A 27941-nucleotide genomic window follows, 5' to 3' on the forward strand; every position below is an offset into this window, starting at 1 on the left:
AAAAACAGATATCTAAAAAACTGTCCGAGGTACAACAGAATGTGGCTTCCCCTACCTACTACAAAAATTATTTCAGTTCAAATATCATACTTTCCTGTTTGACTAAGATTTTGTTACCTATAAGATAATTTGTTCATTTTTATCTCAATGAAAAATTATTACATTTTTTATGTGTGATGAGATTTTTGCGATATCTGTCAAAATTAGTAATAATTTTGTATGATACATTGAGTACAGATATCCTTCAAGTCAAAGTAATTTCAAATTAAAATATTTTATATCTGAGATTGAGAATCTAGCACCCATTCGCAGACAAGAGAAGAAGATCAGTAAGAACCTAGTCCGATTTTTTTGTGGTTAATATTTATTTAATCCAATCACCCCATTCTCAGGTCTGGTATAAAAATTGTAGCATTGACTGTGGGAGTGCTTTCAGAAGTGAAAGCACATGAGAAAATTAAACGGTACAGAGAGCACACGGTGAACATTAACGTGTGTATTTTTGAATATTCAGGAATATTTTATTGTGGAAAAAAATTCCTTTTAAATGAAGTGTTTTTGGTAACGGTAACAGTGTCGCGAGTTCCCCATCTCAAAAAATGTCAACATGCATGTGTATCTATCTACGTACATACACAATATATTATGTACACACTTATATACAGGGGTGTCGCGAGTTCAATGGTTTTTTCCCATCTTAGAAAATGCCCAATTGCCAGTGGAAGGCTCCTTTGCACAGGATGTCGGCTAGATTATGGGCTTTTTCTGCCGTGAAGCAGTTATGTGTAAGCATTATTGTGTTTCGATCGGAAGGGCGCCGTAGCTACTGAAATTAGTGAGCAAATCAGACTTAACATCTTATGTCTCAAGATTACGAGCGCAATTGTAGTGCCGCTCAGAATTTTTAGGTTTCTCAAGAATCCGGAGCGGCACTGCATTGTAATGGGCAGGGCGTATCAATTAAAATCAGCAATTCTGCTCATCGAAGCTCACCCTTACTGTCATAAAAAAAATGCCCAACGCTTCTAATGAAGTTTTCACTTCCAAAAGTCTAACGATGTACATAATATCCTTATCCTTAGTACATGATATCGCTATCCTTCAAAATGAAAAATCTAGTTGTATTAAAAATATTTGTTTATTAAAAAAAAAGATTCCTTCATTAGCTTAAAGGGAATAAAATCCAATAAATGTTCTGATTATAACTAACAATAACAACTTGTTGTAGATAATTATTAAAATGATTTGAATTTTCGATCGATAGCCAGAATTAATAATTGATTCGTTGATGAATTTAGCAAAAAAAGAGACTCGGGAACAGAATAGTGCAATATTATTTTTGTCACGACTCAAGACTCCGACGAGGACACCTCCAGTACCTTCATTCGGGTCACCTGTCTTAGAACAAACCAGAGGTCCGCCCGAATCAGTCTGAAATATGTTTATTTTTAAATTAACATGATTCTTAACACTTGGTAGTAGGTACTTAATAATTTTTGAATTGAAGATTTTGAATTTACCGAATTATCTACGTACTATCTATGTGGTATCTACTTCGTATTTGCCATGGATTGTAGTGAGTTTTGTCATTCCAATATAAACACAGAGGCTATGATGTTGTTTTTCTGTGGTCGATTTATGGATGTACTGACTGAGACAACGGGGTGTCAAGAAGTAGATTATTCTGGATTCCGTGCACAACTTTGGAATGTGAAGTTTCTATATTTTGTTTCTACAGTCCACATTTTGCTTTTAGTCTTAACGTGGCTAACTTTTCCTCTTCTTGCATGACTAGATTTAAAGGTCTGCTCAGTACGACTCAGCAACTCATCAAGCCGATATGCCCAGATTCTCCACAATCCCAACTTAAAAAAAATAAAACGAATACCTATGTTATGTGGGATATAAATGGAACTAATTTCTTTGGTTGTATTAAAATATTACATCTCAAATGACCATTCAGGACCTGTTGAATGATATGAAAGTTATAACACTAGGCAACTATGGCCAACCCTATTTAGTTTGTTTCTTCAATGACACGAGATTCGCACCGCGTTTCATTTACGCCATACCGTTTCTTATAAAAGTTAACCCACATGGTCAGTTTTGTTCAGATTAGAGTTGTACAAACCTTAGCAAGGCCTGCGTTTTTGTGTGAAATACATATAAAACCATTCATAGATTTGTGATATTTCATGCTGCACTGATGGGCCGAAATCAAACTAACTCTCGCCACAAATAAATTTCTTGAGAAAAACTGAAATTGTACAAAATAAGTATTTAATTAGTTGTTATTTCTTTAAATAAACCAAAAATGCACACAAGCCTCATTTGATGGCACGATATATACGCATTGTCTTGGCTAAAAACGAAAGAAGGACATAGAATATGTGTATTGAGGCGAGTGAAAAACAAATAAATCCTTTAGCAGGTCGATCACCATCTTTCTATGTGTCTTACAAATAAAAATATGTGTATTTCCTTATGAAGTATCATAATAGAATTTGAAAAACCTAAAGCATTGTGACTCGAAATAAGAAATCCTCTCCCCAAACCACGTGTCGCCAACGACCATACACCTGTATCACAATACTGTAATAGAATGTAATACTTTAACTTTATACAAGAGCGCCCAAATCGACGCACGCACACATTGCTATGATTTACACAGCCGCTAAGCAATCTTGGGGAGACAAAACTATTGAGAGCCACGCCGTACGCCGTCGAGACTAATTTACTTTTAGTATCGGTATACAGGGCGTCCCAGAGTTATGGGACATGAAAGGAAAGTAGCTTGAATATCCGTAGATAGGGTATTTTGCTGAAAGAAGACTGTATTATTTTTAAAAATTAGTAATTCTGCCTTCAAAGTTTTTTTTTAAATTGCCTTGTCTGGGAATCGAACTGACTTAAATGTAAAAAAAACCTCCCTACCCTTATGATGCCAATCGAAAGAATGGCCAAATACTAACAACTCTTCTTACGTAACATAGTATTTTAAAAGAAAGTAGTCAATTAAGTGGGTATTTTTTTGTAAATTAATTAATTAAATGCTCAAAATGTGAGCCCTCTTGTCTTACGCAAATTGCCAATCTTTTAATGAGTCCGCTGCCTGTTGATTTCCTTATCATTTTTTGGTGAATACTCGATATGATATGGCAAAATTCTGCTTATAACTCGCCCACATTCTCGTATCGCTTTTTGTATAGCATATCTTTCACGTATCCTAAAAGAAAAAATGTAATGGTGTAAGGTCCGGGACCTGACCGGCCATCTACTCGGTCCATTCGTACCAATCCAAGTAGGAAAACATTCATTTAGAAAAAAATAAACTACGTTTAAGAAAACCGACTTCAAAAACTGAAAAGTATCAAATAACTAAAAATTTAATTTAATACACCTCTTATGAAAACCTTTACTTTTAATATTAATAAAATACTATTATTTATATGTGCTATCTATTGATAGGTTTTAAGTCAGTGCCAAGCCCTAAACAAAATAAAACTTATATATTATAAACAGCTTACTTACTGTATTTTTTTAGGTTGTCTGGCCTTGCGTGTCTGTCCGCTTGGGTTGTTTTTTTCTAGACAAAGCTATCGCGCTCTAAGTTACGAGTGGCGAGTGTAGGTACCTTTATTACATTTGGCTTGGCGCCGACTTCAAAGCTATCAATAATAGTATTTTATTAATATTGAAGGTAAAGGTTTGCATAAGAGATGTATCTATTAAATTAAATTTTTAGTTATTTGATACTTTTCAGTTTTTGTAGTCGGTTTTTTTAAACGTAGTTTATTTTTTACTTTTACGTTTTAGTGACAATAATAATAATAATATATATATTATTATTGTTATGTATTGTATTAAGTTGATTATAATCAACTTGAATGATTACTCAAAAAAAGCCGTACACAGAAAACAATTATGTCATCCCGGTTGACGAAAATTTTCATATGAATGTTCATAAAATGAAAACTACTGGGCCAAACTATGCTAAATTTTTATGGGACCAAATGGCATCTATTTCGCATCAAACAAAAGAAAAATTACGAAATCGGATCATAAATCTCAGAGTAACGGTGTACATACATAAAAAAAATACCGATCGAATTGAAAACCTCCTCCTTTTGGAAGTCGGTTAAAAATCTGCTGCTCCCAGACTATTATGAGCCGGAGCTCCATCTTGTTGGAAAATTAAGTTTTCTTGCTCCGCCGCGGAAAATTCTTATCTCATCTCTTACAATTTGAAGTATTTCTATATACTTTCTTTGTATTCAAGGTTCATTGGTAAAAATGAATTAATAAAACCCTGTTTTTTAAAAGTCCAGCAAGTTATTTTTTTGAAAAATCTTTGAATGCAGAATTACCAACTTCTTAGTTGAGCATACACTTTGTCATTCTAGTTGATGGAGTTTTCTTTAATCGCTAAAATGTTTTCATATCTTTCAACTTAGGCTATTATTGTTTTTTATTTATTTTAAATTTTACCCATTTTTTTTTTTTGGTTTATTACAACCAAGCTAAATTTTAAAAAAAACCCATGTTTCAGGGCCAGAACCGGACCTGGGCCTCATTTCTATGAGACGCAGGTCCTTCGCACTTATTTAAATGGGTTGCTCGCAAACTAAAAATATTCTTATCTAGCGCTAGCTGACCCGACAGACGTTGTTCTGTATATTATAAATGAAATAATGTTTTTTATGAATTTGTCAATAATATAACATCAAGAATTACTTCGTAAAATATGCACCCTGCTGTCGTAATGAAATTGTTTCACAGCAGAACTGTCAAACCGTGCGTCAATAAATTCTCTCATGGAAATTATGTATGGACACATCAAAGGAAAAAAAATTTATTGTTTTTATTTAATTCCGAGCATTTTCCTATATATTCACCTTTTAAACCTTCTCTGGACTTCCACAAATAATTCAAGACCAATATTAGCCAAATCGGTCCAGCCGTTTTTTCTCTCCAGTCTCGAGTTTTCGCGAGACTAACGAACAGCAATTAATTTTTATATATATAGATTTCACGCCCACAACAAAAATAAGTTCTAATTCGATTTTGATTGTGTTACATTTCTTATTTAAGCCACAGAAAAACGTCTTACAGATCACTAACACTTACACTTGTCTTTTGTGGTCCATAACCAGCGACTACACACTTGCCGCGATAATCGGCAAACTTCGTTGCTATCGGTATAGATTTCACATACTTATTGTATTTAAAAGCAGAACGTAAAAACTGCAACAGAAATGAAATAATTTTTTACTCAAAATAATGAAATTACCTATATATAGGTAGTTCATTCACTTAAATAAATAAGCAACATACGAGTAATGTGTGTCAGTAACAATTAAAACAATTCGCATGTTAAAATTATACTTTAAAACCATAATATTTTTTTTGTTAATTTAAATGTGTTCGAAGTAAAGTTCATACTAAAATTCTACTAGCAGTATATTATTGTGGTCGTGAAGGAAACCATAGCCTGAACTTAAATGAGAATGCATTCTGAAAAATAAAATAAAATAAGAAACCTAAAAAAGTGGACAATTTTTTTATGAAAATAAGGGACGAGACGAGCAGGACGTTCAACTGATGGTAATTGATACGCCCTGTCCATTAAAATGCAGTGGCGCTCAGGATTATTGAAAAACCCAAAAATTCTGAGCGGCACTACAACTGCGCTCGTCACCTTGAGACATACATAAGTTGTCAAGTCTCATTTGCCTAAAATTTCACTAGCTACGGCGCCCGTCAGACCGAAACCCCTAGAAGTACCCCTAATGCTTACACATTACTGCTTCATTGCAGAAATAGGCGCCGTTGTGGTATCCATAATCTAGCCGGCATCCGATGCAAAGGAGGACATTGGTGGACATTCGACATGCTAAGAAGAATTAAGTACCTCATACATCGACAGTTCCACAAAAGTTGAAGCTAATTTGGAAATTATCGTAAACCTCTTAAAGAATGCATGTAAATTTTCAAAAACCAATATTTTCGCAATTAGATGCAGGCATCTCAACTGGTGGTCTTGTATCGTTCGTTTCGGAAAAAAATAAAATTACAGAAATGAAATTCAAAATAAAAATATGTAATTACAAAATATAAAGTACATGATTATATTTTAAGTTGGTCTTGTCTTCAAATCTCAAGGCGCAAGTGTAAAGTCAAGTACAGTGTACAATCAATCAATAAAGTGCATTAATATAAAATAGCTCTTCAGAAGATAGACATATGGCACACTATTCTGTATACTGTTTACACACATAGAATTGTATACAGTAAGGCAAAAGAGACGAGATAAAGAATGTAAACAAAGTTTCAGGGCTTCAAAACATTTTTATTTGAATAAATTATAGAAAAATTATGGATTCCCTATTCTAATCGGTGTCGTCTCTAAAGATGATTCGTCCGAAGAGTTCGAGTCAGGCGTATTTATGGTTATATATTATATGGTTATATATATTAACGGTTCGTTTGTTTACATTCTTTATGTCGTCTCGTTGGACTAAGTATAGTACGCTATTTTTGATCCAACTCTTAAGTTTTAGTAAAGCAAGTTCTGAAAAAAATATTTAACGACTTTATGTACGCCAAATTTTTTTTTTTATGGACTAGGAGGACAAACGAGCGTACGGGTCACCTGGTGTTAAGTGATCACCGCCGCCCATATTCTCTTGCAACACCAGAGGAATCACAAGAGCGTTGCAGGCCTTTAAGGAAGGTGTACGCGCTTTTTTTGAAGGTACCCATGTCGTATCGTCCCGGAAACACCGCACAAGGAAGCTCATTCCACAGCTTTGTAGTACGAGGGAGAAAGCTTCTTGAAAACCGCACTGTGGAGGACCGCCACACATCCAGATGGTAGGGATGATACCCTAACTTGTGGCGTGTCGTGCGATCCGACATCCGGGAGCCGCGTTGGTGACTCGACCAGTTGGGACAGACCATACGCCAATGCAAAATTATACACAGATCGCCCTGCGTAGTCTGTGGTACGCGATCCAAGCCATTCGGCATTGTGCCCGTTGAAATCACCCAAGACCACGATTTCAGCGGAGGGGATCTGCGCAAGCACGACGTCAATTGCCGCTTGAACGCAGCCCATGAGATGATCGGTTTCACCGTTACCACTATGGGACCTGTAGACACACGCATAGATACGGACGCGGTCGTCTTAATCTACGCGGAGCCAGAGAGTAGACAGGCCCCTACCCTCAAAATTGCCGAGACGGCGACAGCAGATATCCTCCCTAACGTACACACATACCCCGGCATGAGGCAAAAAGTTGTGCTCAATTTTGTACCCGGGGTACGTTAAATATGACGTATCGCTAGGTCGAGATATCTGCGTCTCCGTAAGGAAACACAAGGCCGGCTGCGCCGTCTCAAGGTGGTGGTGGACGGCGATTAAATTGGGGTGAATTCCCCTGATATTGCAAAAGTCCACGTTGAGCGTGGAGCGGGGTGCCGTGGTGTTACTGCCTCGTTTGTCCTCGGTCATGCGCGGTTCTGTGCCCAAACGCCAAATCAAAAATTCTTGGTTTTCCTTTCATGTTTTATATAAAAGACCTATCGGAATAAATTATTATTTAACTTATTTAAAGTATGATGTAACAAAATCTGTTATGTTGTTTACTAGGAGACAGCGGTTAAACAGAAGAAATCAGCGACTGCTTTATGCTATTTAGAGATTAATTTGATTGTATTTTGGTACTGACCAGTACAGCAACATCGTGATTAGGAAATTTATAATCTGGTGGATGTCTTAATCGTTCTATCTTTCTCCATTGTCCATATTGGTACGTGTCAAAGTGTTTGACGAATCCTGGATCTTTTAACCCACCAGCTACTGCGTATAGATGTGATAGAGTTTGAGTAGAGCTAAAATGAGATGATACAATTAAGTTCATTATCAATCAATTATCACAAATACAAATAATTACAAATCAATTAATCAAATTCAAATAACCTTTATTTAAGTAGACTTAAAGACATAAACTTTCTTAAATTCAGTGCTTTTGAATTGCAATTATAAATATTTAATTTAATATACTCAATCCTACTGTATGTTCCGAAAAAGTAGAGCTCGTGGGAAGAGAGAACATTTAAGAAACTCAACGGCCATTCTTTTAAATAAAATAGATTATTTTACATTGGCTGTAACTAACAAAATAGGTACGATGGATGATTATATAAAACAATTGATTATTCATACGCTATTACTATATTATATTATAATATTATACTTATTTTCATGGGTTTAGGGGGGATTGCCAAATAATTATAGCAGGGCCTCAATGTCTGTATGAAATAAAAATTACAACTGAATGATTGAGTGATACATATCACCCTCATTTCAGCCGAAAGACGTCCACTGATTTTTGGGGAAAATCTTTGTCTTCCCCAAAAATCGCCATGATGATCGGTCCTGCGCTGCCCTCATCCAACGTTAACCGGCGCGATCATATATATTTCAACCAAATTACTTATGCTACATGAAATTAAAATAAAATGAAAACTTAAATTTGACCTAATATAGTACATGCCATATCTTATTTAATTTTGATAAAAGCATGCTTGTATCTATTAAGAAATTTTTTATTTTATTTAATAATCATAGATGCGCATAATTGTAGCTTATTTTCCATATTTCGCTTTTGTTTTTATACAATGAAATTAGTCTATAACTACAATTTTACGTTGTATGTTTATTATTTATAGTTATATGTATAGAACGTGATTGGGTAATTACTATCGTATAACAACATGGTAAATTTGTATCAAGGATACATTGCTGTTAAAACATTGTAAGGCGCTTAATATTTTATATTTGTCTAAAGGTACAAATAAACGGTTGGGGAAAAAGTTCCTTCGCATATATATGATGAAAACTAAACATAATTTTTTTGATGACTTTTTACCATATTGTAGGTAGTGACATGATCATGTTGCTGTAAAATTTGGGAGTTCTGATAAAAAGAGCGACATGTTGTTTTGACAGTACTGTCTTGATGTTAAGGACGCGTTCTCAAAACAGAGAGGTATCGAATCGCACCACTACACTGACACCGCTCAAACACATACACGTACTTAAAGTTAATTGCGGGAATCAAATGAATTTGATACTTTAGCAAGTTTGAATTTTGTTTTTTTTTAATACCTATGTATTTTTGATACGATTTTGGGATCATTTTTGAAATCCAAAATGGCCACCCCGCATAATTTATGATTTCCACAATATGGGTATCGTATCCGAGGTTTTCGAGGATGCAGAGAACGATTTTGGAATCATTTTTGAAATCCAAGATGGCCGCCGCGCAAAATTATGATTTCAACAATATGGATACCGAATCCGAGGTTCTCGATGATACAGAGAACGAATTTGGGATCATTTTTGAAATCCAAGATGGCCGCCGCACAAAATTATGATTTCAACAATATGGGTATCGTATCCGAGGTTCTTGAGGGCGCAGAGAACGAATTTGGGATTATTTTTGAATTGAAACTTCTTTGTCCGCATGAGGCTAAATTTTTTACGGATGAAACGGAATAAAATGTCACGAAAATGAAGGACGTTTTTATCCAAGAAGAGGGGAGGGAATCTGATTGAGATAGAGTGAGAAAATTCGAATGTAGCATGAAGCAGAGGGTACCGCTATGAAGTAAAACAACTTTACTACTAGCGTTGTATCATGCAGGTTTAATGAGTAATAATAATTAGTAAAACATCGAATAATTTCTAATATTGACAAAAATCAGTTGGTTTAGAGAACAGATTAGGATAATTATTAATATAAACGAGATTTAAAAGTTGGTTTTCACAAATAAGTTTCACTTCTGACATGTGTACTTTGTACGCACGCCATTTTTTGTGTTGTCTGGTGCTTTGGACGTTGGAGTTGAAAAAAATACTGGAGACATACCTTGTGGAGTATCGTTGGATAGGTCTTTGAAAGTTGATTCAGGTTTGATACATGACATTTCCTTTGGTCTTTTGAAAATAATGCGGGATTAAGGAAGATATACGTTACATTTATGTAATAACTATATAGGTATTATTAGATAGGTCTTTCAAAATCAAATTTTGAGATTTTTTAATTAGATTGGTAACGGAATGTGTTTTGTAAATATTGTGGATGAAAAGTCGAAATGTAAATATTTCTATATTTTTAGGGAATGAAGAATTAATTTAGCATGTGGGATATTGTTAGACAGGCCTTTCATAATATAATTAAAGTTTATGAATGAATTCAAATTTTGGCGATGTAAATTACACCCATGAAGAAAATTTTGTAGATTTCGTAGGCGCCATCATAGATTTCGATTTTGACCCGATATTCGTTATTGTTGACCCCAAAAACAATGAAAATGACACCCATGAAGAGAAGTTGGTAAAATTCATAGGCGCCATCTTGGATTTCGATTTTGACCCGATATTCGTTATTGTTGACCCCGAAAACCATGAAAATGGCACCCATGAAGAGAAGTTGGTAAATTTCATAGGCGCCATCTTGGATTTCGATTTAATATAGACCTTATATTTAGAGATGAAAATAAATCACTAATTCTTCAAAAAATACCTAAACATAATTTTTTGTATATCTGACTGCGTACAAAATATGTAAAGTATCAAAGATAGTATTGTAGAGCTCATAAAAAATATTCATGTTCGTACAGCGATCTTTCAGAGTACGAGCTGCTACTTACAGTCGACACAATGTCTACACACGACAGCGGCCGAGCGCGGACTGACGTTGTTTCGATAGATCTCTCTGTGCAATGCGTACGGAGGGACAAAATAAAATAACCCTTAACACCACACTTTAAAGCTCATGCTTATCAGAAAAATATATGAATTTTAGACGATTCATTTTTATTTTTTTCTGAGATTATTTATAACATACCTATTCATTAATTTATTTCCAGTGTTTTTGAAAATATTATATCTGCTTTCCTTACGTAATTTTTAAGAGAAAAAATTATGTACGTGGTAGCAGAAAACTGATCCTGAATGAAGCCTCATTTCGTCAATTTTGTGTGAAGAGGTAACGAATAATCGTTTTCAGCCCATTTCCACTTTCGCCTGGGGTTTTTTTCTTCCAAAACAGTAATGCCAATTTTGGAGCGCAGTTCAGTATTTCTAATAATATTGCGAGTTAATCTGGGACTCGCAACAGTTAGTGAAATCTGAATGGCCTTTGACACACACATATTCTTACACATGTTTTAACTGTATGTAATAACAATGCATAATATATTGTATAAAGATCTATTTTAACAAATTGTTCTAATTCTTATTCTTATTCTTTTCCAAAATGGCGTTCATTTTATCCGTAACAGGGAAAGCAAGAGATGCAATCTTTGTCATCAAGTCACGGACTGAATACGCTTAAACCAACTTGTTGCTACGCATACCGACACTGTATTAGGCCCACAAAGACACTTTTTTGTGATAAAATTTATACACTAGCTGCCCAGACAGACTTCGTTCTGTCAAATGTTAATAGTCCGTGACACCACCGTCCATCACCGCTCTTCGCCAACACTTCCCTCAAAGCCTCGCCTAGTATCGGAATACTGGGTCTCGAAATCTCGAGCGATTGCCAATTTCGTGATCATCTGGAAGGCAAAGCCAAATTGGCTTCAAAGAAACTGGGCGTCATTAATAGAGCACGGCAATACTTCAAGCCAGCCCACATACTAGCGCTCTACAAAGCGCAGGTCCGGCCACATATGGAGTATTGCTGTCATCTCTGGTCTGACGCACCCCAGTATCAGCTCTGTATGACTTTTTAAGCTATTGCATAGCTTCTATCGTGGGCCTTCAGCGTGGAGACCGAATCCAGCAATTCCGTAACGAAAATCACCTGACACCCCACCTACTACATGTATATAGATATTTCGCCATATCATTACAGTTGCAGTGGAACAGCGGTTATCACTTATGCTTTTTGTGCAGGAGGTCCCAGGTTCGAGCCTGGGGTAAGTTTTGTTTTTTTTTTAATTTCTTTATTTTTTTTATCACGTTTTTTTAATTTTTATTAGTATTTACATTTCTCCGAATCCAAATTTGGACGAGGTAGAGCATTTTATTCTTCGCACTTTACTGGAGTACACAGAAGAAGGGTCGAAAATACTTGGTACAAATGGTAATAAATTTCAACTTAGTTTGACTGGCGATTTCAACATTACTTCGCTGATAAAAAATCAGAGCGGTTGACAACTTTTCTTTCGAAAATATTGATTTTGAAAATGAATAATGATCCACAAGAATCCTTTATTTATCACAAAAAAGTGTCTTTATGGGCCTAATACAGTGTCGGTATGCGTAGCAACAAGTTGGTTTAAGCGTATTCAGTCCGTGACTTGATGACAAAGATTGTGCATCTCTTGCTTTCCCTGTTACGGATAAAATGAACGCCATTTTGGAAAAGAATAAGAATTAGAGCAATTTGTTTAAATAGATCTTTATACAATATATTATGCATTATTATTACATGCAGTTAAAACAAGTCTAAGAATATGTGTGTGTGTGTGTGTGTGTGTTAAAGTAGAGTAAGAAGGCATATCAATAGTTACTACATAGGTAACGAAATGGGAATCGGCCACGAAACTGTTATAGCCCATTTGAAAAAATCTAGTTACACAAAACAGCCAGACATTCGGGTACCACACGAGAGTGCACTGAAAGAACCTAATTAACCGTGTACTCTTTTAAGATTTTTTATTGATACGTAATGCAACCGAACCATTTTTGTAGAGATTGAAAACTGCTGATGAAAAGTGCATCACGTACGACGAGAACGTCTGAAAAAGATCATGGTCAAAGGCCATTCAGATTTCACTAACTGTTGCGAGTCCCGGAGTAACTCGCAATATTAATAGAAATACTGAACTGCGCTCCAAAATTGGCATTACTGTTTTGGAAGAAAAAACTCCCAGGCGAAAGTGGAAATGGGCTGGGCATGTATTTCGGATGCACACGGACTTAAGGGCACAGGTCGTTTGGGTGCCTCAGGACGGGAAAAAAGAGGCAGACCCCAAAAACGATGGCGTAATAATCTTGATGGATATAAGGCCTGGTCAGAGGTGGCACAGGACCGCAGTAAGCGGAGTTAAGCAAGGGAAGCCTTCGCTCAGCAGTTGCTATGAAAAAAGAGATGGTTCTGTGTTATGGCGGCGGATTGGAAGAGCATTGTTCATAATAAGCTACTACTGCCGTTCAGAACCATCGATTAAAATCTCTAGTGCCAACAACTGATAAGATTAAAGCAAGAAGTTGAGGGAAAGCGGCCGGAATTGTTATAAAGAAAAGGTTTAGTCTTTCGTCGTAATATCGCTAGACCACACACATCTTTAGCCACTCAGCACAAATCAAGAGTGTTTGGCCGGGAGGATCTTCTAACTTACCAGCTTAGGTCTCTCCAGAATTTTTAAGGCAGTGTCAGGTTAAGAATTACGCGTTTACGAATCCGACAAAAATAAGATATTTTTCGGTAGAGTTTGTAATGAAATGAAACTAAATCTAACAAAACTAATAATTGCCACAAATAGCTTACTTCTTTATCTCCAATTAGCGGGAAATATTTGCTTTAAAATTTTGATATTTTATGTCGTAAAAACTATTATCCGTTACCTCTTCACACAAAATTGACGAAATGGGGCTTCATTCAGGATCAGTTTTCTGCTACCACGTACATAATTTTTTCTCTTAAAAATTACGTAAGGAAAGCAGATATAATATTTTCAAAAACACTGGAAATAAATTAATGAATATGTTATAAATCATCTCAGAAAAAAATAAAAATGAATCGTCTAAAATTCATATATTTTTCTGATAAGCATGAGCTTTAAGGTGTTGTATTAAGGGTTATTTTACTAAATGAGGTGATTAAAAAGGAGCCTCTGCTGTTGGCAGTAAGTGATAGATCTCCAAAGGAATACATATTCGATAAGAGATACAAAATACAGCTGTATGAAGATATGAAAGAGGACTTCAGTACAAAAGACCTCATGAGTTTCACAGATGGCTCAAAGACAAGGTCGGGCACGGGATACGGAGTGTTCTCGGATGACCTAAATATAAGAATAGCTGCATCACTAGGAGCTTATGACACTGTCTTCCAAGCAGAATGCATGGGCATCATAGAAGCAGTCACAGCTACTTTGACTCGAAAGGTAAAAGACTACTCCATCCGCATCCTTTCAGATAGCAAATCAGTACTACAAGCCCTACAAAGCCACACTATCACCTCTAAGCTAATATACAACTGTCACCAGTGTCTGAGGGTGAAAATAACAACCAAGTAACTCTTCAATGGATAAAGGGTATTTGGTGGGACACAAATCTAAAAATTAAATTGAAATTCTAAGATTTACTACTCACCTATGAGTTCTGAACGGGTACGGCGGGACGTGGGACAAGTAGGTGTCAGTGGGTACGCTAGCACGCGGGTACTAGATTACTTACAGTATGTTGCGAAATCATATTGTATAAAATTGATTTTTGGACAAGAATTTTTTTTTGGAAATTTATTTCTTTATAATTACGGTTAAGTAATCCGCGCATTTTTTTTTTAATTTTGCCATTAAATGAATTACAGCTCCAGGCTGTATGTATTTTAAATATACATTATTACAATAATAACGGAATATTACAAAAAAATTACATATTTCAATATTATTGTTTGTTTGTTACAATACAATAAAAGCTTTAGCGTATGTATACATTGAGTATTTTGAAAGAACAATTTATTTACGTTGCACACATGTAACCAAAGTATGAAAATAGTTTTATACTGTTTATCTCTAGTTCGTGCCCGCTAATCTCGGAAAAAAAAGCTAGGAGAGTTCACAACTAAAAAGTTAAGTTAGTTGAAATTCTACGTGGGCAAACTAAATTTTGACACAGGCTCCGTTATATCTAAATTGGCAATAAATTTTATATTTTTCTCCATTTATACTGTTATTATGAATGTGTACCTCACAATATAAACGTTCAATTTGTAAACAAAATACGTTTTTGAATAAACAAGTAAATATAGTCGTATTGTACAAGTAAGTTCCCCTGGGATGAGTTATATTTACCCTGAAATGTGTGCCCTTCTGATTTGTAAATTAAGCAGAGGCAAAGGTCTTTTATAATTTGCTAGTTGGCCTGACAGACGCTGTTCTGTCAATGGAAAAAATAGTAGTTAAAAAAAACTAAAAAAACACGTTTTTATTAAAAACTGAACTAAAAAAAGACGTGTGGCACTCGGGGACTGCCGCGGTAAAGCAAATTGCATAGAATTTTTTATAAGCATAGCAATTATAATTATTTATTTATTTTATTTATGCAGTATTTTTTTTTCTTTGATTCAAGTTACACTTTTTGAGCGTGGTGACCGATAAGAAAACAATTTTTTTCCCTTAATTAAATAAATGAGAAGTTAATATTGTTCAAAATATTTTTATTATCTTACAATACATGTAGGTTATTTAGGAATATTTATCAATGAAACTATAGGTTTATGGTAACTGAAATAAGAAACATAAGTTTGTGACTTGATATCTTCTAAATATCTGGAAAATACCGCGTCAATGGTGGTCCCATATTTTGTTGTGGATTCTTGTGGATCAATATTCATTTTCAAATTTAATATTTTCGAAAGAATAGATGTCAACCACTCTGATTTTTTATCAGCGAAGTTGATGTTGAAAGCGCCAGCCAAAATAAGTGGAAAGTTATTACCATTTGTACCAAGTATTTTTGACCTTTCTTCAGTCCTCGTCCAAATTTGGATTCGGAGAAATGTAAATAATAATAAAAATTAAATAAACCTGATAAAAAAAAATAAAGAAATTAAAAAAAATCGAGACGCTACCCCAGCCTCGAACCTGGGACCTTCTGCACAAAAAGCATACGTGATAACAGCTGTTCCACGGCAACTGCTATGTTAGGTTATTTTCGTTACGGAATTTCTGGATTCGGTCTCCACGCTCAAGGCCCGCGATAGAAGCTATAGCTGCTATGCAATAGCTTAAAATTTTCTATTTTAAGCTATTGCATAGCTAAAAATAGAAATTTTGAAATTTAAAATTAACATCAATTCCTGCCTTATTTATTATTTTGCAAATTGAAAAATGGAATAATTTTATCGAATAAATGTATTGACATCGGTCCTCGATAAATTTACGAAGTTTGAACGAAATCTGGCTGCTTAAAGTGGGTCGGAATCGCGCCCAAACCCACTCAGGTTACAAACAAACATACAAACAGGTGAAGCTAATATAAAGTGTGTAGAAAATATGATTTAAGTATTCGGGAATAATGTAGTCTAAAGCCAAAAATGTATTTTTTGGTTTATCATTTCCTTCAAGTACCCTGTTTGTAGTAGGCAAGACGGTGCGGGGAGAGGGTCATGTTGAATTAAGCAAAGCGAATACTCCTAAGATATGATAATGATCATTTAAATTATATGGTGTAAAGGAGTAAAAATATATCGTACTTATTTAAAATGATGATGATTAATATCGTGTAACATAAATATTTAACACACAAGCACACGCACGCACACACATGCGCATACACGCATACACACACACACACACGCCAACAACGCACACACACGCGCACACACGTGCACTAAAGCACACATACGCGCACACACGCACACACACGCGCAAACAGGCGCATACACGCACACACATGCACACACACGCACACACAAGCGCACACACGCGTACAAACGCGCCCACTCGCGTGTGTGCACACACGAACACACACGCACACACACGCAAACACACACTCACACACGCAAACACATGCATACACACGCGCAAACACGCGCACATACACAAACACGAAAAAAACACGTTCACACACGCGCCAACACGCAAACACACGCACTCACACGCAATCACACGAACACACACGCACACACACGTAAACAAACGCACACACACGCTCACAGACGCGGACCGATACGAAAACAATTAAATAAATGATAAGTAAGTATTGTTCAAAATATTTTTATTTAGACGACCCTAAACAAATAGCAGACATGTTTTCAAAATATTTTCAGTCAGTTTTTGAATCTCAAACTGGTTCAAGTCGAGACACTGGTTACACGGTTGATGAGAGCCATTCCAGTGACTCGCATGTCCTTATAAATAATTTATGTTTTTGTAAAGAGGAAATTAGTAAAGAATTGTATATGCTTGACTCTAATAAAGGCCCTGGCCCAGATCAAATTAGGCCAGTTTTTCTCAAGCGGTCAATATGTATATCTCTACAGATTTTATTCAATAAGTGTCTCTCCGGTGGTGATTTTCCTCATTGCTGGAAATTATCTTATATAACGCCTATCTTTAAGTCAGGTACTAAGAGTGATGTTGAAAATTATAGACCAAAAGCATGGCTTTACAACGGGCAAATCTACTCTATCAAATCTCCTTGTTCTTACTAATTATGTTTTTAGCGGTTTGGATAGTAAACATCAGATAGACACAATCTATACAGATTTTCAGAAGGCATTTGAGAAAGTTGACCATATAATGCTTTTACAAAAGTTGTCTTTTAATGGTATTAAAGAAAATCTTTTGCGATGGTTTACGGCTTACCTACATAATCGTGTTCAATCGATGATTATAAATGGGTTTACTTCATCTCAAGTATTAGTGACATCCGGCGTACCCCAGGGCTCAATCCCTGGGCCGTTGCTTTTCTCCTTATTTATCAACAACATATCGAAGTGCTTACTGCACTGCAATTATTTACTCTATGCAGATGATTTAAAGTTATATGATGATACAGGAAGATCTTGATAGGCTCGACGACTATAGCAAAAGAAACAAATTATTTCTAAATTATAATAAGTGTCAGCATGTCATCTTTACTAGAAACACCCATAACATAATCACGTCCAACCTCACCCTTGGAGACCATGCCCTTGAATTTGTTCACTCTGTCAGGGATCTTGGGGTCCTTTTTGACCCTAAACTAACCTTGGACAAGCATGTGGACATAATTATTAATAAAGCTTACCGAAGTTAGGCTTCATAACCCGTGTCACCAGACTTTTCAAAGATAAAGCCACATATATTTACCTTTATAAAACGCTTGTAATGGGAGTTGTTGAGAATCAGTTGGAATATGCCTGTCCAATCTGGAATCCCCATTATGCTATATATGTAACACAACTGGAGGCTGTACAAAAGAAATTCCTACGCATTTTAAACTATCGTATGAACTGTGGTAGGGCTAACTACAATGAACTTTTAAAAACATACAATTTACTTTCACTTAGCCAAAGACGTCACTTAATAGACTGTGTCACCTTAAGAAAAATATGTGTGAATGAACTAGCTTGTCCTGAACTTCTCGAGCTTTTGCCATTCAATGTTCCTGCCAGGTCTTTACGCACGCACAGAACTTTCGACCTACCGACTCCTAGAACCAATTTGGGTTTTGCGCGCCTCTTCACAGAATGTGTTCATCATTGGATTCTCACATTAATGTCGACCTGTTTTCGCACTCCTCTACTGCTGCATTTAAGACTAAGCTAAAACAACAATTACTGTCCTTACCTTAAACCTTGTATCTTTATTCATTATTATATCCCTGTCTGCGTCTTGATTTATATAATACAGTGTATTTGCCTAAATATTCTATTGTTTACTTATCTTATCGTTCTATTGTCATGTCTGTAAAATTGTATTATTTTGTGTTCTCAGTGAAACTATTCTAGGATATATCCAATATTGTAATTTGTATATTTATTTAACTTAATTTGTATTATAGTGATGTATCTGTTTGTTTCCATAATAAATAAATAAATAATCTTACAATACATGTAGGTTATTCAGGAATATTTATCATTGAAACTATAGGTTTATGGTAACTGAAATAAGAAACATAAGTTTCAGACTTGATATCTTCTAAATATCTGGAAAATACCGAGTCATTGGTGGTCCCATATTTTGTTGTGGATTCTTGTGGATCATTATTCATTTTCAAATTCAATATTTTCGAAAGAAAAGTTGTCAACCGCTCTGATTTTTTATCAGCGAAGTTAATGTTGAAATCGCCAGCCAAACTAAGTGGAAATTTATTACCATTTGTACCAAGTATTTTCGACCCTTCTTCTGTGTACTCCAGTAAAGTGCGTTGAATAAAATGCTCTACCTCGTCCAAATTTCGATTTGGAGAAATGTAAATAATAATAAAAATTTAAAAAACGTGATAAAAAAATAAAGAAATTAAAAAAAAACAAGTTGTACCCCAGGCTCGAACCTGGGACCTCCTGCACAAAAAGCATACGTGATTAACGTTGTTCCACGGCAACTGTAATAATCATGGTGAAATATCTATATACATGTAGTAAGTGGGGTGTTAGGTTATTTTCGTTACGGGATTTCTGGATTCGGTCTCCACGCTCAAGGCCCGCGATAGATGCTATGCAATAGCTTAATAAGAGAAGTGTAGGAATTTAAAATAAAAAGGTAAAATGATTAATTACTTAAACATTATACTATGCACCGGAGCATCCAATTTTATCTTGTAAATCGATACATTTAAATTGCTAAATAATAATATTGATTTCAATGATATTATTCCATTCAAATTTCAAACATCTCTGAAAAACAAATAAAATTCGATTTGACCTTTACTCTACATAGGCTGCACTAAAAGTATCGGGAATGGAATATTTCCACTGTTCCTGTCATATTGAAATCTTTTTAATTGAAACCTCCTTGGTTTTAAAAATCGAATACGATTTATTTATTTAAAAAAAGATTCTCGGTCTTGTCACCAGGTCTTGTCAAACTTGTTTAGTCGTTGAGAAAATGGAATTGACTCGAGAAAATTCTAGAGCGATGATTTATTATGACTTTCGAAGTGGTTTAACAAAAAAACAGTGTGCTGACCGGATGATTTCTGCATTCGGTGATGAAGCCCCATCCAAAACCACAATTTATCACTGGTTTACTGAATTTAAACGTGGACGTGTCAAGCTCAGTGATGATCCCCGTCAAGGTCGTCCAAAAACTGCAGTCACCAAAGAAAACGTTGATGCTGTGCGTAAGCTGATTGAGGAAGATTGACATGTGACATACCGCGAAATTCGGGCAACTTTAGACATTGGCATGAGTCAAATACAAATAATCTTGCATGAACAATTCGGTGTAAAAAAGATGTTTTCCCGATGGATACCGCATTTGCTCTGTGAAGAGCAAAAAGCGGCTCGCTTTACTTGGTGCGTCAGAACTCTCGAAAGATTCCACGCAGGATCCTCAAATGCTGTATACAACATCGTATCAGGCGACGAATCCTGGCTATACGCGTACGAACCCGAAACAAAAAACTAGTAACGAGTTTGCGTGTTCGAAAATGAGTTAAAGCCAACAAAAATTGTTCGTTCACGGAGTGTTGCAAAAAAAATGGTGGCCACGTTTGTCTCCAAAACCGGCCATGTTGCGACTATTCCTCTTGAGGGACAAAGAACGGTTAATGCAGAATGGTATGCTAGCATTTGTTTGCCACAGGTCGTTTCTGAACTCCGTAAAGAGAACTGCAACCGCCGCATCATCCTCCATCACGACAATGCGAGTTCTCACACTGCGCACAGAACAAAAGAGTTTTTAGAGCAAGAAAACATAGAATTATTAGACCATCCGCCGTACAGCCCCGACCTAAGCCCTAATGATTTCTAAACTTTCCCTAAAATAAAGAATAAATTGCGTGGTCAGAGATTTTCATCACCTGAAGAAGCTGTGGACGCCTACAAAACGGCCTTTTTGGAGACCCCAACTTCCGAATAGAATGGTTGCTTCAATGATTGGTTCCATCGTATGGAAAAATGTGTCAAAAGAGATTGAAACGCTTCCATACATTCCTGTGCCCAAGTGATAACAAGATGAAAGTAGCACCATTTAAAAGATAATAAATAAAAATAAAAAATACGCATATATTTATGATATATACAGATATTTTAATCCATGCAACCATCTTTTATACGCAGATGATAAAAAAATATTTTACAAAGTACACAATCATAATGACTGCATTGAATTACAAATTACTCTTAATAATCTATCTGAGTATTATAAAAACAATTTTATTTCAGTTAATGCACCTAAATGTCAACAGATATCGTTTAGTCGTAAGGTAAATAAGATACAATTTACATACTCGCTAAATGGAATTCCTATTAATAAAGTAGGTGTTGTTAGGGATTTAGGTGTTATTTTTGACAGCAAGCTAACTATGTCTGAGCATATTGATTACGTTGCGAATAAAGCGTTCAAGAGCTTAGGTTTTGTGATACGTACCTGCAAACCTTTGACCAATGACCTTGCATGTATTAAATCTGTTTACTATGCATACGTGCGTAGTGTCTTAGAGTACGCAAGTTGTATCTGGTCGCCCCATTATATAACATATATTGAAAAACTTGAAAAGATTCAAGCTAAATTTATTAGGCAACTTAACTTTCGTCATAAAACTTTTTCCAACTACAAAGATGGCTGCATGCATCATAATATAATTTCACTAGTAGATAGACGAACGTTATTAGACACAATGTTCTTATTTAATATAATAACTAATCTTCTGGACTCCCCAACATTACTTGCTAGTATTAACTTCAATGTACCACTAAAACGAACGAGAAATACGCCTCTTTTTTCATTATCATTTTACACTACGAACTATGGTAAAAATTCTCCCATTAACAGAATTTGTAAGCATTACAACGAAGTTTTTTCGAATGTCGACATTCATAATCGCAGTAAAAATAGCTTCAAAACAGAAATTATTAAAATACTAATGAATACACTAGATACAAAAAATGTTACTGGAGCAATACAAAACGAACAAATAGGTACATTAACACACGCATATATACACAAACACACACTACACGCACACATACACATCCAAACATAAAATAAACACTATAACCGATTATAACATAATATAATAATAGATATATATATATTAAATTCGCATTCATACGCATAATATTATTCTTTTAATGTTTAAACTATACATATTATTATGTTAAAATAAATTAAGTTGAAATTCATTTAAGTCGATTTTTTTGTTTATAAGTTAAAGTAATTTAAGTTGAAAACTCATTAGTTGATTTTTGTTTATATAGAGAGACCTGTAATTGGCTATTATATGTACACTAATTTTTAAGACTAATTTGTAATATTTATGCTGTTGGTCTTTTCAATAAATAAATAAATAAATAAAATAAATAAATAACATTTAAATAATCCATAATTGAAAATTTAGCAACATTTGACAATCAAGGAGCTGAGTAATCGAAGATATAAAAATGAGGTTATGTCTTAAACTATATGTTGACAGCTCATCTGTTCTAGGTTAATAAACCTAGAATATTAATATTTAAACATTTAATAAAATGCCTAGCTGCTAAGAATTTATCACACACTTATATTAGATTTTTTTTATGGAATAGGAGGACAAACGAGCGTACGGGTCACCTGGTGTTAAGTGATCACCGCCACCCACACTCTCTTGCAACACCAGAGGAATCACAAGAGCTTTGCCGGCTTTTAAGGAAGGTGTACACGCTTTTCTTGAAGGTACCCATGTCGTATCGTCCCGGAAAACCGCACAAGGAAGCTCATTCCACGGCTTCGTAGTACGAGGAAGAAAGCTCCTTGAAAACCGCACTGTGGAGGACCGCCACACATCCAGATGGTGGGGATGATATTGTAACTTGTGGCGTGTCGTGCGAAGGTGAAATTCGGCGGCAGGAATCAGGTTGAACAGGGGGCCTACTCCTAAAATCGATATTCGATAAATCGTGGCGTTAGTCGTGTCGAATCCTACTCTTAATTACGTCGTATTCAATATCGAAACGATGATTGAACGAACGAAATATTATTCGATATTTTCGGTCCTAACTTTACTCTTAGTTGAAAATGTCAGAGACGAATATTCGAATTTCACAAATAATCAAACGTCACTTTTACGATAATCTCAACGACACCATCTAGGCTGTCGTTGCTATTATAGTTTCAAGTTGTATAGATATATTTGCCATACAATATACATAGTTAATAAATATTATTAAAATAATTATATTTCATTTACTATTCAAGAGGATTTTTTTACTACTAAGTTATTTAAGTCATTTTGTTGATCGTTTATGGGTAGAAATAATGCAAATGGCCGCCTGAGAAATAGGAAGTCGACGAGAAGGGTTGAGTTACTTTTTTTTACATTTTATTATCCGCGAGTTTTGAATTATTATTCAATTTTAAATGGTCATATTATATTCATTATATATTTTTTTAACATTTACATTATGTGTAAATGATACCAAATTGGTGGTGCAGAGTCTGGCATGCCTTAGCGCCTAAACTATGTTTTGACTTTTGACACTTCATAGTGACAAAGCACAGATAATGTTTAGGTTTGAACATATTACATTCACACTAACATCGTAAAAAAATCAAAATATTAGTCTATAGTAACGATAAACGATAAGGAATTCGAACATTTGTTAGAGTAGGTTAGTTGCGATATATTCGGAGTATTATCGTATCGTTTCGAATGTATCGTTGTCGATTTTGCGAGTAGACCTCCAGCTCTTCGGAACACTCCCCGTGATAAATGCGGTAGAAGACACACAGTGAAGCGACGTCTCTACGCATGGGTGGGTAAGATGGGTAGATAAAAAATACCTACCTATCTACGTATACCTATCTACTATTGTAACGACATTTTTTTGCATTATAATATAAGACAATTGGTAATTAGATAATATAATATAGTAGACCTAAATTATAAGATTTATTTACAACAAGTTTTATTTGCTCAGATAAGAATAATATATACTTATTAGCTCATACATGAACTGTAAAACGGACTGCTAGAGACAATTACTTTCCTTGGAATTCAATTGGGTAAGTAGTTATCAAGTCGGTAACTCAACGAATACAACAAGAAACGAAGTGACAATGACGAAGAAACGAAATGATCTGTTAGACTGTCATTGTCAAAGTGAAGTTAGCGTTGAGGAACAAGAATTTCACTGTATCGATTTTTTATGTAAATCGATTTATTGATAATAAAATAATTGCTCAGTTCTGTTTTTTTCCTGAGAAAATAATATATTTTATTCATAATAATATTTCGAACATAAACTATGCACCTTATTAATATTATTGAAATAAAACAACTGGATCTTAATGTTATTTTAATCGATTAAATATTCATTCGATTACTTCATTTTAATCGATTTTCTTTATTTTAATGTTTTTTCGGTTTGTAGATTGCAAAATGAGCTACTTATTTTTGTATTTTACATCAGAAAAATATACCCTTTTTTTAAAGTATATTTCAACTTGTTAACCATCAGGCCCAAAAGTGCCATTCTCCTTCCGCGGAGAATACTTCGAAAAGCAATAAATACTTTTTTAAATAGTAATGTTGTGTCACTTCCTTGATTCCCGAAATTTTCAGTGCCGCCCTCGTAATTTCAGTCGACATGACAGCGCTGACGTCGGTCGAGCGTAGCGCGTACCATTTTTATAACTTTTGTTATATATGTATGATAATCCAAATAAAACTTATAACAATTAAGTTTAGTTAGGTAAATAATTCATAAGATTAAAATTTTAGATTAAATTAGAAAACTTTAATATTTTATTTTTTAACAATTAGGCGGAGGACTTTTGGACAGCCCTAGCACAGGCTTAGGTCTAATTGGGCTGCCAGTTGCAATCACCAACCTTAAGTTTTAGTCTAATGCTTTGGTCTATAAATTATGGTGTAAATGGTTTTCACTTTTTTAAGTCTCTAAATAAATAAATAAAATACGCGCTGACTATGTTGCGCTTAGTGCTGACAGCAATCTTGATCGCGCGTGTACAATTGCTAAGAGAATTAATGAATCCATTTTAAACCTCTTCAAAATGTTTGTACTACTTACGCAAACGATTACGGAATAAAAGACGGAGAATATATCATGTTTACCCTATTATTATAGAGCGTCAAATTGAAGGAGAAATGTATACAATATATTCGAATATGCCAGAACACGAATTATGGTTTACGATTTTTGATGATGATGCTACACCCGCGCGTACGTTCGGTCGCTCAGTCAGCGTCGTACTGAACGGAAAGTGGGAACGCACTTATTTATCGCCATAGCGCGTCAGTGGACACACGTACGTCAGACCGACAATTATCGTCAACGCGACGTAGCTCTACGCGCGTAGCAATTCATCAGCGCTGCCGCTGGACTGAATGCGTACATATTATGTTTTCATAGTTATAGCTACGCTTGACCGACGTCAGCGCTGACCGTCGGTCGAGCAAATGTAAATGCAGCCTTATATTTGACGCTGTGGCAAGTGGCACGTGATGTCCATTATAATTTTTCAGTTAAACCTGATGACGTATCTCAACCTTACATAATTATAGCGAGTTACCGATTATACAATTATTTTTTAGAACACACAGCTTTCAAGACTACTTGAGTGAGAGTACTATTCATGTATCAATCAATAAAATAAATTCGCCTATACCTACATCTTGCCTCCACATAACTTGTGACAAAAGTTGACGTCTTCAAAACAATGAACCGACGAAATAACTATTTTGGGACCAATAATACTGCCGCTACAAAATGACTTGTAAAGCGAACTTTTCTTCACTTTAAATTTTTTTCCTCTCAGTCCCCCTGATTCTTTTTTCAAACTCACCTGAAATGATATATTTTATTTTATGAAAATGGAGGACAAACGAGCGTACGGGTGCACCTGGTGTTAAGTGATCACCGCCGCCCACATTCTCTGCAACGCCAGAGGAATCACACGAGCGTTGCCTGCCTTTAAGGAAAGTGTACGCGCTTTTTTTTAATGTACCCATGTCGTATCGTCCCGGAAACACCGCAGAAGGAAGCACATTCCACAGATTTGTAGTACGTGGAAGTAAGCTCCTTGAAAAGCGCACTGTGGAGGACCGCCACACATCCAAATGGTGGAGATGATATCTTAATTTGTGGCTTGTTGCGTGAAGTTGGAATTCGGCGAATTTAAATAGAATATTCAATTATTTATATCTTGTCAAATATTTCAATGGCAATGATGACAAGCATAACTTACAACTAATATTGTAAGAAATGAAGATAGGCGGCCTTACAAATAAAGTTGGTATAAAGTTATACCTAATAATAAATCAGGAATACAAATAGGCATTTTACTTATGATTGCTTTATTCAGACGTAAAACGTTTCTTGCTTAGAGTTTCCTGCGTTTATTTGCGAGGCAGCTTGACATTCGCAAAACGTCAGAAATCTCATTGCGTTGACAATTTATTCACTTCTCATGCTCTGAAATTGCTTATTTGTGCACGATATAGGCTGGATAAAATCGATTTTTGTGCACAAGTACACTAACGTATCTACTCATAAATGTATCTAAATTAAGGCAAAGAAAATGAGCCATACACCCAAACACAATAAAAAGTTCAGAGATAAAATTTGTTATTTTATAATTTTTACTTTAATTTATTTGCCTCATGTGTTTTTAAGACATAAAACATATTAAAATTTAAATTAATATTAAAATACGGTAGGATATTTAATAAATTCAAACTATATATATATATATATATATATATATATATATTACAAAATTAATTTAATAGTAGGCTGTATAGGTCTGGAGCCCAAGCCTAATATCAATGTCGTAAGATTATAATAAAAAGCGGCGGGAAACAGATTTTGTTTTTGCGTGCGTTTATTAATTTCTTCAAATTTGCTTAAACTGTTAAAAAATGTCCAGTGAAGAAAAAATGGAAATTAATGCACAGAGAGTTGTGCAAAAGATATTACCGCCAAACTCTCGGAAAAAATATCGATAATTTTGTAAATGTCGTCAGAGCCATCTTCTCACAATATGTCATCTTCACAAATTCTAAAAAATATCGTCAATATGCCGGAAAAAACAATTTCCTTCAGTATTCAAAACTGTACAAATTTTACTTTGAATATTAATTAAAGAAATGTTATGTTATACTACTGTTTTATTTCCTCGAAATCGAAATGAAGAGCAAGAGTTTATAACTCGTCCAAAAAACCATTTTATTCTCGGACATCCGCAATACCAGGGGTCAAATTGATCAGATGCTTTGCCGACCTTTAAATTGGGAATCTTGAAGATCGGTTCAAAAAACTGCACATGGTAATTGATTCTCAAAGTTGCTGTGTGAGTCAAGAAGTTTCTCGCAAAACAATTTTTAGGTACTACGACAACTGCTAGTGCTAATACCTATGTATTCAAGTACAAATAATACACAACAAATAAAGATATCAAAATACGAATATTGTCCAGATATCAAAGTAAATTAAATCTACGAGATTGTATTTGCTCTGATTACAGCAGATTTTATAAATAAAAGTCTAAAGCTATTGTTTTTTTTTAGTGGAAACACATTTATTGAATATGTGATGGTGATGCTAATAGACTATTTTGTTCTAAATGAAAAATTTATACTTATTAGGTACTACAATACAAAAAGGTGATAAAACCTGATATGGCATATCACCATGTTTTGCGGTCCATCGAATAGGTTGTGTTGGAACATATTTTTCGGGCTTGACGCGTAAATTTCTTGTACTATTTAAGCTGTTATCTTTTGAGATGTTTAGAATTAAACATAGAAAAAATAAAAGATTTTTAATCATGTAATTTATATTGTTATACACCACATTTAATAGATTCAAAGAGGAAGCAAAGAGTATTTAAACACTAGAGGATGTAAACAAAGAGAATTGAACGAGTACGTTAAGATGTAAAAACTACATAATAAGCGGCGGGAAAGTAAAATTGAAATTTAGTTTAGTATAAATCTTGCAGTGATTTGATATAAGTTTGAAATAGCAGTAATTACAGTATAG

At 34.9% G+C, this 27941-nt stretch overlaps 1 protein-coding gene across 1 annotated transcript; it reads right to left on the reverse strand.

Moving 5' to 3' along the window:
- Positions 1-1149: 1149 nt before the first annotated feature.
- Positions 1150-27760, reverse strand: LOC126975225 (mast cell protease 2-like). The gene is made up of 6 exons (XM_050823019.1): positions 27573-27760; positions 25571-25743; positions 7731-7893; positions 5128-5244; positions 2132-2257; positions 1150-1431 (listed from the first exon to the last, which is right to left on the reverse strand). The coding sequence occupies exons 1-6, from the start codon at positions 27726-27728 to the stop codon at positions 1168-1170; spliced, it is 999 nt and encodes a 332-aa protein (XP_050678976.1). The 5' UTR covers positions 27729-27760; the 3' UTR covers positions 1150-1167.
- Positions 27761-27941: the final 181 nt, after the last annotated feature.

Source organism: Leptidea sinapis, chromosome 35 (genome assembly GCF_905404315.1).
Source record: "Leptidea sinapis chromosome 35, ilLepSina1.1, whole genome shotgun sequence".
Classification (NCBI taxonomy): domain Eukaryota; kingdom Metazoa; phylum Arthropoda; class Insecta; order Lepidoptera; family Pieridae; genus Leptidea; species Leptidea sinapis.